Raw genomic sequence first — 11,770 nt, forward strand, 5'->3', positions numbered from 1 at the left:
CAATGGAGGAATTTCTGGTGCTCAACTACCCGCAGCACCAGTCACCGCACCTCAAGGCGGTGCTGCAGGCATGACCGGAGTTCCACCGTCGCCAGGCTTCGGAGGAAACGGTAACGCGTTCGGAGCTGGACTTGGTGCTCCAGGTGCCGGCAGTGGAATCCCCGCAAATGGTGGCGCACTCGCTGGCGGAGTTGGCAGCGGGTTAGCTGCGAACTCGATGGGAGGATTCGGTGGAGCGAATCGGATGGGTGCTCTTGGTGGCGGCATGCTCGGCGGTCCTGGAGCTGGTGCTGGTATGGGCGGGGGCTTCTTCAATGGAAACGGTGGAGGTGGCTTCGGTCAGCCAATGGGTGTCGGTATGCAAGGTGGCAACACGTTTGGTGGCTTCGGTGGTCAAGGCGGCGCAATGGGGAACTTCAACCAAGCTGGCAACAACGGATTTGCAGGTGCTGCTGGAGGACAATTTGGCTTTGGAGGTGCTGCATCGGGAGGTGGCAACGGCTTCGGCGGCGGCAATGCATTGGGAGGAGGTTTCAACCGCCGCGAGCGTCAGCGTCGTCGCCGTTGAGTCATGAGGACTGGTTGTATTGCTGCATTTTGATGTATGATTGCCAGTGGATTATCCTTGTATAGCCGTGGTTCGTGAACTACGGCGCAATTGAGAAGATATAGTTGTGGGGCAGGATAAAAGGTCGAAATGGTAGAGTAGTTTTGCACCGGTAGTCCGTCATTGTAGCTTTCGTTCTTCCGGTTGTCGTTGTCGCATGCCCAGTTGAAAGAGGAATGCATGTAATGCACCGTGTTCTTAGCGACAAAAGGTAAGGTAGATGAACCCTCGAAAGGTGAGCAGAAGCACACAAAGAGTGAGGTGGATAGCGATAGTCAAATGAAATTATGGCTCACACCTCGGCCCACCCTCGCTGCTTTCGTATCCTGTGTCTTCATGTGCATCTTGACACCATTGTGCACCAAGCCGGCATTTCTCTTGAATTCGAGTCATAACTTATGTATCCATAGACAGGTAGGCAGCGCACATACGCCTTCATAATTGTACTTGTTGATTTTCATTTCGCCGGGACACTGGCCCCGTCGACCCCAACCGCGGGCTTGATAAACGCAAGCGGCTTGGAGGAGTGAAAGCGACAACGGTTGCCAGTCTTGGCGAAGCGTTTGCATCCCAGCGTGGCACAGAAAATGTCCTGGGGCTCCGGTCGCGCGTTGACATCGGGTGCTGCCTTCACTGGTGGCTTTATAGCCGCGTAGTAGGCCTCCGGGTCCTTCTCCATCTCGACCCGTTTGCGGTTGTCACTCCAGAGATGTTTGCTCTTCTCCAACGGCAAGTTGCCCAAGCTCCACTCCAACGCGAGCATCTGCTCCTTCTGCACATGCTGCTTAATGAATCGACTCGATTTGCGTCGGAGACTTTGCCGCTTTCCAAGCGGCCTCTTCCCAGCAGCCCCGACACGTACGGGCGTGGTGGAAGTGGTCACAGCGGATGATAACGGGGTCTTGACTCGACGCTCGACGCCATGCGCGGCGGTCGTGTACTCACTCGCAGCCAGGATAAACCAGACGTCACGCTTTTCACTATAAAGCTGCAGTGTACTGACGCGGCAGCCGTGGCACGCGCGCACACTGTAGTTGCCCTGCCACGCGAGCTCGAGCTCCAGAATGTGGTTGACACACAAGTGACCGCGCACCTGTAGCCGTGGACAGTGCGGACGAACACAAACGTCACGTACCAGCAGCGCCTGGTCGTCTCCATTGCGCAGTGACATCCATCTCTCCTCGTGCTCCCCGCTGTCCATGCAGACACCGCAGAGCACGAGCGTCGGCTCCCCGAGTGCTCGCTCCATTATTATTCTTCAGTCACGAGATCTCGTGGCTTGTTGCTATTGGACGAGACACCTGGGTGGACACTGGAGCGACAGGGGGGCGAGCGTGATCGAGTAGAAAACGGTCCGTGCAATCCTGTGCTACGGCATATGCAATCCTGCGCAACAGCCTCAAGCACCATTATAAGAGTCCGCGCCACGCGAGAAGGCCGTCCCCAGCCGAGAGGAGAAACAAGCAAGACAAAGGATCTTAAGTGTAGAGAAGATGGCCGAGGACTCGTCCAGAGCCTCATCACCCGAGCCTGGAGAGGCACCGCCGCCCAGAGGCCGCATCATCCAGCTCAACACGTCGTCCCGTAGTTCAATGGACCGCCAGGCGCTCGAGACTGGACGCTCCCCAGCCTACAGCAGCCAGAGCCAACAGTGGCGCAGCGGCTCTCCACCCCGTAGTCGCTTCCCTCGGCCCTACAGCAGCAGTGGAGGTGGACGTGGCGGCTACTTCAAGCGCCAACAAATGAGCTACGAAGGAGGCGCCATGGGAGCCTCGTACCCGAGAGAACGCGTCTTCTCGCGCTCTAGAGGTCGCTCAGTCTCTCGCTCACCCTCTAGAGCGTCACAACGCACGCGATCTCGCTCCAGATCGCACTCTCCGCGCTCTCCCAAGTCTCCACCGCGCTCTCGATCCCGCTCACGCTCCAGATCTTTCTCGCCCAGAGGCCACCGTACGTTTGCTAACTGGGAACGAGGTGGACGCAGCTCAGGAGCTCCACAATATGTCTCTGGACGAGGACGTGGAGGCAGCTTTGACAGTCGACAGCGTGGACGCGAGAGAGACTCGTGGCCGAGAGGCGGAGGACGTGGGGGTGGACGATACGTCAACTACCAGCGCGGCAATCGCTTCTACCCCAAGGAAGTCCGATACAAAATGGCTGCACCCTTACCGCATCGTCGATCCATAAGTCGAGACCGAGGCAGCAGTGAAGCAAGCGCAACGATGACAAGCAGCTACCGCGACCGACAGATGCGCGACTATGAACCAGGATATCGTGCGCGAATGAGAGAGCGAGACACGAGGTCCATGTCGCTCGTACGCTCGTCGAGCTATTCGTCGGACTATTACAGAGACAGTGAGCCGTCAGCTAGCGCGGAGGAAGGTGAAGAAAAGCCCGAAGAAAGCCACGTTACGACCAGCGAGAGATCGACAGGATCACGCACGCCTAGTGAAACAGGAAGCACGGACCGGGATATGACGGATAGTATGAGACGAGTGGCGTCTGCGTTGCCTCCTCGACCTCATGCTGACAGTCATGCGTCATACCGGAATGAAGTAGATCTGGATGAAAGTTATGGAGACAGGTCTCCTCCATCTTACAGGAAGGAGAGACCATCGAGGCGGATGATGGATGATGTGGAGTATCGTGGATCTGGGCACTCACGGTCTGCGTCGATGGAGGTTGATGAAGGTGGGAGGAGGAGAATAGAGAGGTATCAAGCAGCACCCCGTGCATCTGCGAATGACATTGTGAAGGAAGAATCTTCTGCCAAGTCAGTGGATGAATTGCATGGCAAAGATGCTGATGATAAAGTCCAGAGTGACGATTCAAGTGCAGCAGCAGCTAGTACGGCTGTTAGCGAGGACGACAAAGTGGCGGTGGAAACTGGCGAAGCCAGCTTGGGGGAAGCGCAAAGCAATGCCGAGAAGAAGGATATCCACCACAGCTCTAAAATTGAGACCTCTCCGACCCTTCCTTCATCCGATGCTATCAAAGAACAGAACTCAGAGGAAGTACGACAGAAATCGGACCTGACGTCTCCAGAGGCGTCTGGCATAGTGGAAGATGAAGTACTGTTGCTCAAGGAGGATCCATCCTCGTCTAGTGAACGAGCGCTTACTTCTCCTAGTGTTGAGGTTGACGTCAGCAATGAAGTAAATGATTTGGCTGCAGTGACTTCCACTGTGCTGTCTGCTGAAGATGATAAGAAGTTGGAGACGAACGAACGTCGTGATCAAGAACCACAAGCAGACAATCGTGACGGTGAGGAAAACACTGGCGCTACAAAGGGTGACGACGTTGAGATGGAGGATGCTGTAGATAACTCGATCAAACATGAGGAGGATCAGGCTCATTTGGATCCCGAGAAACAGGTAACGGCAGATGTGGAGATGAAAAGTGTCGATGCTGATGACGAAAAGCGTACAGGCCAAGAGGTGACTCCCGACGAAGGTAACCAACCTCATCTGGAGCTTGATACAGACAAACCTACCGTTGAAGCAACTGCTAAGCCTAAGGAAGTTGTCACCAGTGATACTGAGACTCAAGAAGTTGAAGAGGGCGAGATGGTAGTAGAGAATGACTCTGCAAAAATTGAGACCCCGGCTGCTGTTGACATTACTTCCAGTGCTGGTGAGGGAGTTCCACGCAGTATTCCTTCGGAAGACAGTCGGGAAGGGATGCGTGCTGCAGACACCGCAAAAGCCAACGTTCCACCTGTAGTGCGTGAAAAGCGGGTGAAAATTGAGCGCAGCAGAACTGATCCATCGTCGAATGTATACAGCGACAACATTAAGCCTCGATCAACATCTTTTTCCTCGTTTGGTTTGCCAAACAGTAGTCGGCGTGATGGAAGTGTTCGTGAAGAAGGTATTAGCTCCGAGTCGGAGTTTTCACTGAAGACGGCGCGTGGAGATAAGCGAGGACCTTTGCAGAAGCTGAGAGATGAGGCTTCGCCTTTGACCCATAAGAATTCGCCACAGCAAAGTGGACGTCCAGCACTCGACCGTCGTGCGTCTTTCTCGACATTACTGGAGCGTGGTCAGTTTACGTCGTCAGAAACTCGACAAACAGGTTATGCTAGTGGCAGTAAAACTTCTCGCTCGACTTCATCTTTTGCTGCAATGACGTCACCTCCGAAGCCCTACGAACACAATACGGATGGCCGAAGGAGAACGCTTCATGACAATGTGAGGAGAGAAGACGCGGTGAAAAGAGAACTGCTGCGAGCAGGATCAATGGACAGTATGATGGACAGACATTCCCAGCGTTCATTCCCAATGGCGCAAGCGGTCAGAGATTCATCTACGAATGCCTCTTATTCACCCAGCAGACGAGATGTAGGCGATGCACGTGCTTCAAGACCACGAGAAGAGATGCCAGCACTACCGGATATTCCTCTTCCAAGTGATGTAGTTCGTGGGACCTCATCGCCAACTGTTCTCGGAGATGGAACGCCAACGAAGCGACAGCGACCACGGTTGGGCTGGGGCCAAGGGCTCGTGGCACAGTCACCACCTCAGCCAGCAAAGCGACCACGTATTGGATGGGGCCAGGGTCTAATGCAGAAGAAAGACGACACTTCGGTTGACAAAGAGAAGACCTCACGTGAAGGAGGAGACGCATCTGCTAATGCTAACGCTGGGAAGACTGATGGAACCACCGTGGAGAGCCTTACATCTCGGAATGATCACCCAGAAGTCAAAGATGAAGTGGTCGGGTCTGCCAGTGGTGCTTCTGATAGCAAGGAAGTAGGGCTTCTTGGGGTACAGACCTCAGTAGCAACAACTCCAGAGAAAGAGGAGCAGTTGAAGACAGCTGCTGCTGAGAGTTCTATCACTGATGCAGTGGATAAGGCTGGAGACCTGAGGATGACCGAGGCTGGTGATATTGAACAAGATGACGTAGCGCCAGCAAAACCTTCAAAAGAAGACATTCTCTCCACGATTGACGTTCTGGATTCGGATATTGTAGGCGTGAAGAAGCAGATGAAGGCGCTGCAGAGAATGATTGCAAGTGGGGAGGCCAAGCAGGAGTCGTTTTCAGCACAAGATGATATGGAATTTGTGTCGACGGGTGAACCTGAATCGGCTGCCAAAGTGGGAAGCACTTCAACAGATCAAACTAGGGGAGATTCACCAGGTTCCTCTTCTGTTATGTCGCCTGACCAGGCCCTTGTGACGTCTCCAGTGAAGGTAGCGGTGGATTCGCGATTCGTGGAGTTGCTAGCGGGCGTGTTCTCGGATAATCTCCGCAAATCGATTGCCGCAAATGAGCAACTCCCGAAGCGAACGGAGCGAGGACAATTGGCGACGAAAATCTACCATCAACCCAGTGATTATGCGTTTTATCAGGAGAACATTGATCGCGGATCGGCGATTGCTGACCAAGTCCGAATGAAGGTGCGTATGCGGAATCGTGCTCGTCATGACTACATGAAGAAACTCGCGCGGGAATATGTGGACCTGAAGAAGTCGTGGAAGCAGGGAGTGAAGAAAATGGAGAAGGATAGGAAACGACAGGACAAGTTACGCCTCAAGCAGCTGCAGAAGCAGAAGCTGAAAAGCTTGAGTGAAAGTGGACCTATCCGAACGACGAATACCAATCATCAAAGCCCCCATGTGCAGCAGTTGGTCGCAGCTGAAAAGGCGGCTGAAGCTGCAGGAGGTGAGGGGACAATTGTGCGAACGTCGTCTCGGTTGACGAACAATTCCAGTGCTGACTTGGAGAATAACGACTTGGAGAAGATTGAACAGGCGAAGGCACAGGCTCTTCTGGACCAGGAAGTAAGGAAGAAGCGATTGAAAAATGCCCTATCAACCGTCATTCCAGATATGCTGATCACCCCGGCGGAACGACAACAACGGTACTTCACCCGCTTCGCTAATGGCCAAAGCTGCATGGCTGATGGACTTGTGACGGACTGGAAACTGAAGGAAAAGGCGGAGATGAAAGTGAATCCGTGGAATGATCTGGAGAAGTGTATTTACATGGATAAATTCCTGCAGTTCCCCAAAAACTTCCCTCGAATCTCATCCTACTTGAGGAATAAGACTACGGGAGATGTAATTGCCTTCTACTATCGAACTAAAAAGGTTGCGGACTACAAGGCGTTACTACGAGAGCAGCAGTTACGGCGTCGTGGAGCAGGATCAAAGAATACTTGGAGCTGTTGGAACCTATCAGCGTGTGCAGCTATTTGCCTTGGCGTGCAATTCCCAGAGCACATAGCGAAGCTGTTACTACACCCGTCGAATTTTCGCTCGCATCAAGCTTCTGACAACATTCTTAACTCTCCTGGAGCTCAGCGGTTGTTACGTAGCTCTACAACGAAGGCAGAGGGAGAGGGTAACGTGGCGACTAGCAGTGCAGAAAAAGCCACGGATAGTGCGGAGGGGAAGTGTGCGTTGGATATTGTGTCTGGATCAGACCACACACCGTGTGTTCGCTCGTCATCGGCAGACTCGGGAGTGCTACTCGACGATGTTATCAATTCTGGAGATTCCGACACGTCCGATGAAGAAAAGTTCAATTTGTACACGCAGCAGCTCGAGCAGTTCGTTGCCGGACAGCAACGGCCATTCCTGGTTGACTATGCGTCACTGTTCACTGATAACTCTTACAGTACGGGCTATGAAGTGTCGACTCTGTCTATTGAGGAGCGTCTGAAGAAGTACCCAACGCCAAGCAAGGAGCTGGAGTCTGCTACTGGTGTGACTGCAGGGGGTAGTTCTACTAGCGCTGCTCTAGAATCTACGAAGGTGAAGCAGCAGAGTCAGCCGGCAGGGTCCACTGCAAACCCGAAGAGCGGTGGTACTCAGTTGACAAAGAAAGAACTGAAGCAGCAGCGAAAGCTCAAGAAAATGATGGAAGGAGCTGCGGCGGCTGCAGCAGGAACTCCTACGTCAGCGTCGGCGTCTATCCAAACAGTTGGGAATTCAGGAGAGAAAAGTGGAGGCAACCGGAAGAAAAGCGCAGGTTCCTCATCGAACTCAAGTGCTTCGTCCAACAACCGTAACACTCCTCGCATTTCAGTTCTAGGAGATGAAAAGGTGGCGCAAAGTGGAAAGAAAACGAGTCGAGGTGGTGGTGCGACGCCAGGTCCACGTCGGAACAACCAGACGAATGCCAGCAACGCTTCTCCCAAGATCAATGTGGTGTCAAGCTTGTCGACAGCAGGGACAGCTACTATATCGATCACTGCACCTTCAACAGGGGCAGTGAAGAAAAACTCAGGTGGAAGTTCAACACCTCAAGTTAACGCTAGGACGTCATCTCCATCAGGAAATACAGGAGTTGTCAACAGCGCGAATGCAGCTCCTGCGAAGCGTGTGGTGCAGAAGTGGACGGAAGGAGAAAAAGCGGATTTTCTCAAGTATTTCTCAGTACGTTATGATTTTGTGAGTGTCATCTTGTGTGGGTAAATACTGACCTTAGTGGCTGTTTGTATGTTTCGCTTACTAGCAATATGGTAAGGATTGGGCAACGCTGACGGAGAATATCCCGACGAAGACTGCAGCACAGATCAAGAATTACTACCAGAACTACAAGAACCGACTGAACTTGCAAGATATTCTAAAGCGTCGAATTGAAAATGCAGCAGCCAGTGGAAGCGGTAAGGGAGCTGCTGGAGTGGCGAGTGGCAACGCCACTGTCTCGCCTCGGTCTGCTGCGGCTGGTTTAATGAGCGGCACATTGCGACAGATGGGACGCCCGGTTGATCTCCCTGGAGGCATGTCTATGGGGATGCCGAGTGGCTCTATGGCTATGACCGTTAGTGATCCGAACATGTCGTTCCAGGCTGCGCTAAGTGCAGCTCAGCCTGGGATGCACGGAGTTAATGTGCTGTCGGAGCTTTCAGTGAACCAGTTTGCGATGCAGGCTCATCAAGATCAACAGCAGTCGCGAGAAATGATTAACCCAGCATCGAACCCAGAGCGTTATTTGAAGCTGCTGAATATGCAGCATCAATTGCAGATCATGCAGTTCCAGCAACAACAGAAATCGCAGGGGATGACGTCGGAAGCAGCGGGAAACAACAATAATTCGTACCATGAAAGTCAGATGAATGCGGCGAATGCACAGCGGATGTATCAGTTCTCGCGCCAGCAACAGCAGCAACAACAACAGCATCAAGTACCGCCACAACACCTGTCGATGCAGGCTCTGCAACAAATGGGACTACAGGGTCATGCTCAAGCTCCAACACACGGTCAAATGATGCAGATCCAACAGCAACAACAAGCGAGAGGCTCTTACGCGGAGATGGGGCATCCAGGAGGGATGTATCAATCGGTGCCGCAGGTGCAGAACCAACACTCGCAGGGCATGGCTGGTGCTGTGCAACTGTCCCCAGCACACGCTCAGCACTACGACAGACAAGTGGATGCTGGTGGCAATGTCCCTACGGATGGAGGTGCTGTGCCAGCTAGGGGCAATGCTGGAATCGTCTCAAGTCAGATGGGATCCCACGAGGTCCCGCAGCGTTCGATGATGAGTATGGCGATGATGAACGCATCAACATGCGGAAGTGTTAGTTCGACCCCTCAGGGTGTTGCAGCGAACAGCGCGAACCAGCCTCCGCTGGCTCCTCCTCGTTCAGTGTCGATGGATGCGAACAGGCAAACGGAGGCGTGGAAATCTGCACCTGCTTCCACCGCCGTGAAGAGTGAAGAGACCACGAATAGTACGACTGCAACGCCGGCTGCAGAAGATAACGTACCGAAAGGCCGTGCAGCACTGGCACCACCTGTGCCGCCCCCGGTGCAGCCTGTTCGCAGTCGAATGTCGTTCTCGTCCATCCTGAACGAGTCGGAGTCACCACGGGATGACTCAACTCCGCGAGGCCACGGCTCCATGGTGATACGACAGCAAGACTCACCACGCGAGCAGCAGCAGCAGCAGAAGGAACAGCAACCACCGCTCCGTATCGAGCATGCACGGGCGATGCCGACCTCTGCTGCTGAGTTGGCACGATCTCCAGTCTCTGCTCCGAGTCCAACGGCTCATTTGCTACCGAGAAGGTCTTCTGTCCCTGCCCAGCATAACCGGATGGGTCTCATGTCGAGTCTTCTGAATGTGCCGTCACCTGATCGCAGGGCGTCAACTCCTGGTCATCAGTCGCCTTTGGTTCATCAACAGCAGCAGCAAATGCAGCGCCAGATGCAGCCAGGTCGCTACTATGATGCAAACGCCAGCAGTGCTGAAAGTGCTGGAACAGCGTCGCGTGGCTCGATTGCCATGGTGAGTGGCATGCCTGCGTCGTCTACCATGTCGTCTGCGATGGCCCGTACCAGTCCGAGCGAGAAAATGACTTCAAGCGCACAAAGCATGTCTTCGTATACCAACACGTCTGCTCAGATGGCTGTGACGTTGTCACGCAGCGGCTCGGGGTCGTCCACCTCGTCAGCAGTCTCGAACGCAGGCCAGTCCGGAGACCCGCGAGCTCAGCAGCAGATGTGGAACTACGCACCGCAGATTCGCTTCGAAGAAGCCGAACTGTTGCGACGAGCTCAACGCGCAGAGGAAGAAGCTGCTCGAGCGCGAGCGGCAGCAGCCGCAGCGGCTAAAGCTCTTCAGGAAGCGCAGCAAGCTCGACAACAAGCGCTGGACATGGCTGCCAACATGGCGCGGTACAACAATGCGATGCAACACCAAGCTCAAGCTCAGGCTCAGCAGCAACAGGCGCAACAGGCGCAACAGCAAGCCCAGCAGTACCAGCAACAACAGGCTCAAGCTCAACAACAGCAAGCCCAGCAGTACCAGCAGCTCCAACAATACCAGCTTCAACATCACCAGCAGATGCAGCAACAACAGCAGCACGAGTATCACCAGCAGCATCAAGCGCAACAGCATCAAGCGCAGCAGCAGCTTCACCAGCAGCAAATGCAACACCAAGCGCTTCATCACCATCTGCAGTTGATGCAACAGCAGCAACAACAGCGATCTGCTGTGTCACCCAGTGACCATCTCCTCCAACAGCAGATGCATCAACAACAGCAACAGCAACAGCGTGGACCGCAGTCGGATCGGTAGCAAGACAATCTGATCCATTTGATAGAAGACAACGAGCACGCGTAACTACCAATCTATGGGGTCAATATATATTATGCGTTACAGCATTAATTATTGTTGTTTCCTAAGCAATCGACAAGATATTATATACATGAAAATGACTAATCAACTGAAGTATGAATCGCGATGTAGGCACCCCAATCGCTTTCCATTAAACCCACTTACGGCCAAACTGATGCAGAAGAACTTAGAGCGAGGTCATTATAAAAGTTATCTTCATGTTCTACCCAAAAATTAAAAAAAAAACAGGGTAAAATGGTGATGCCCTGCTCGTAGAGCAGCAACAGACCGCGATCGGAATTGCAGCAAGATAAGCTGAGCCATGTGATAGAAGAAACAGAGCAAAACCCGAAGGTGTAACTATCTATGGAGTAAAAAAATACGTAAATATATTTGCTCCATGTTAATTATCGTTGCTAATGGAAGGAGACGCTGTAAGTCTCGCGTATGGTTTGATCTCATGTGTTCCCTGCGGGAAGAACTTCTTGGCAGCGTCAGCAGTCACATCGGGCTCTACGAATACGTCATCGCTCACTTTCCAGTTCACCGGAGTCACCACTTGCTCAAAGGTGCAGAGCTGAAGAGCATCAAGAGATCGTATCACTTCATAGAAATTGCGACCGACACTCATGGGGTAGTACGTTAACATACGCACTGTCAAGTCGAGATCCAGGACAATTGTACAGCTGAACGGCAGGCGTCCAGCGTCGGCGGCATGTTTCGGCGCGCCAGCGACTACAAGTCCTAGACGTCGAGACAATTCGCCGTCTTCGTCGGCTAATACAGGGAACCCCACCTTCACTTCTTGAGTTTCATTGACGTCCGAAAGGAACGGACCCTGCTCTCGTAATGAAGCAACGTGCAGGGCCAATACACGAGCGTTGCGAGCCTCGAACTGATCGTGCAGCTTTTGCAGAGCTCCGAGTTCCGACAACCACGTCGGGTGTCGAGCCTGTGGGAATGAGCAGATGATGCCCCACGCGCCTGCAAGGTAATCATGAGCCCGGACGACTCCGACTTGGGACTCGCCCACCAGATCTGGAAGTTTGGAGCCTACTTGGACTTGTCGAGCCATTTCGTCGTTTCCGA

At 53.3% G+C, this 11,770-nt stretch overlaps 4 protein-coding genes across 4 annotated transcripts; 2 read left to right on the forward strand and 2 right to left on the reverse strand.

Annotated features, from left to right (window-relative positions):
* Positions 1–70: 70 nt before the first annotated feature.
* Positions 71–568, forward strand: PPTG_17974 (hypothetical protein; the record flags this gene model as incomplete). Its single annotated transcript, XM_008915946.1, has 1 exon — positions 71–568. The coding sequence occupies one exon, from the start codon at positions 71–73 to the stop codon at positions 566–568; it is 498 nt and encodes a 165-aa protein (XP_008914194.1).
* A 305-nt stretch (positions 569–873) lies between these two features.
* PPTG_17973 (hypothetical protein) lies at positions 874–1,871 on the reverse strand. Its single transcript, XM_008915947.1, has one exon. The coding sequence runs from the start codon at positions 1,854–1,856 to the stop codon at positions 1,065–1,067; it is 792 nt and encodes a 263-aa protein (XP_008914195.1). The 5' UTR covers positions 1,857–1,871; the 3' UTR covers positions 874–1,064.
* Positions 1,872–1,993: 122 nt separating this feature from the next.
* PPTG_17975 (hypothetical protein) lies at positions 1,994–10,732 on the forward strand. The gene is made up of 2 exons (XM_008915948.1): positions 1,994–7,992; positions 8,072–10,732. The coding sequence occupies exons 1-2, from the start codon at positions 2,101–2,103 to the stop codon at positions 10,640–10,642; spliced, it is 8,463 nt and encodes a 2,820-aa protein (XP_008914196.1). The 5' UTR covers positions 1,994–2,100; the 3' UTR covers positions 10,643–10,732.
* A 352-nt stretch (positions 10,733–11,084) lies between these two features.
* Positions 11,085–11,756, reverse strand: PPTG_17976 (hypothetical protein; the record flags this gene model as incomplete). The annotated part of the gene is made up of 1 exon (XM_008915949.1): positions 11,085–11,756. The coding sequence occupies one exon, from the start codon at positions 11,754–11,756 to the stop codon at positions 11,085–11,087; it is 672 nt and encodes a 223-aa protein (XP_008914197.1).
* Positions 11,757–11,770: the final 14 nt, after the last annotated feature.

This window comes from Phytophthora parasitica, assembly GCF_000247585.1.
Source record: "Phytophthora parasitica INRA-310 unplaced genomic scaffold supercont2.77, whole genome shotgun sequence".
Classification (NCBI taxonomy): Eukaryota; Oomycota; class Peronosporomycetes; order Peronosporales; family Peronosporaceae; genus Phytophthora; species Phytophthora nicotianae.

Excerpts from the sequence above, each read along its gene's own strand:
- PPTG_17973 (XM_008915947.1), bottom strand. The coding sequence starts at position 1,856 with ATGGAGCGAGCACTCGGGGAGCCGACGCTCGTGCTCTGCGGTGTCTGC.
- PPTG_17975 (XM_008915948.1), top strand. The coding sequence starts at position 2,101 with ATGGCCGAGGACTCGTCCAGAGCCTCATCACCCGAGCCTGGAGAGGCA. Across the intron at positions 7,993-8,071 it reads ATTTTCTCAAGTATTTCTCA|CAATATGGTAAGGATTGGGC; the intron begins GTACGTTATGAT and ends TTCGCTTACTAG.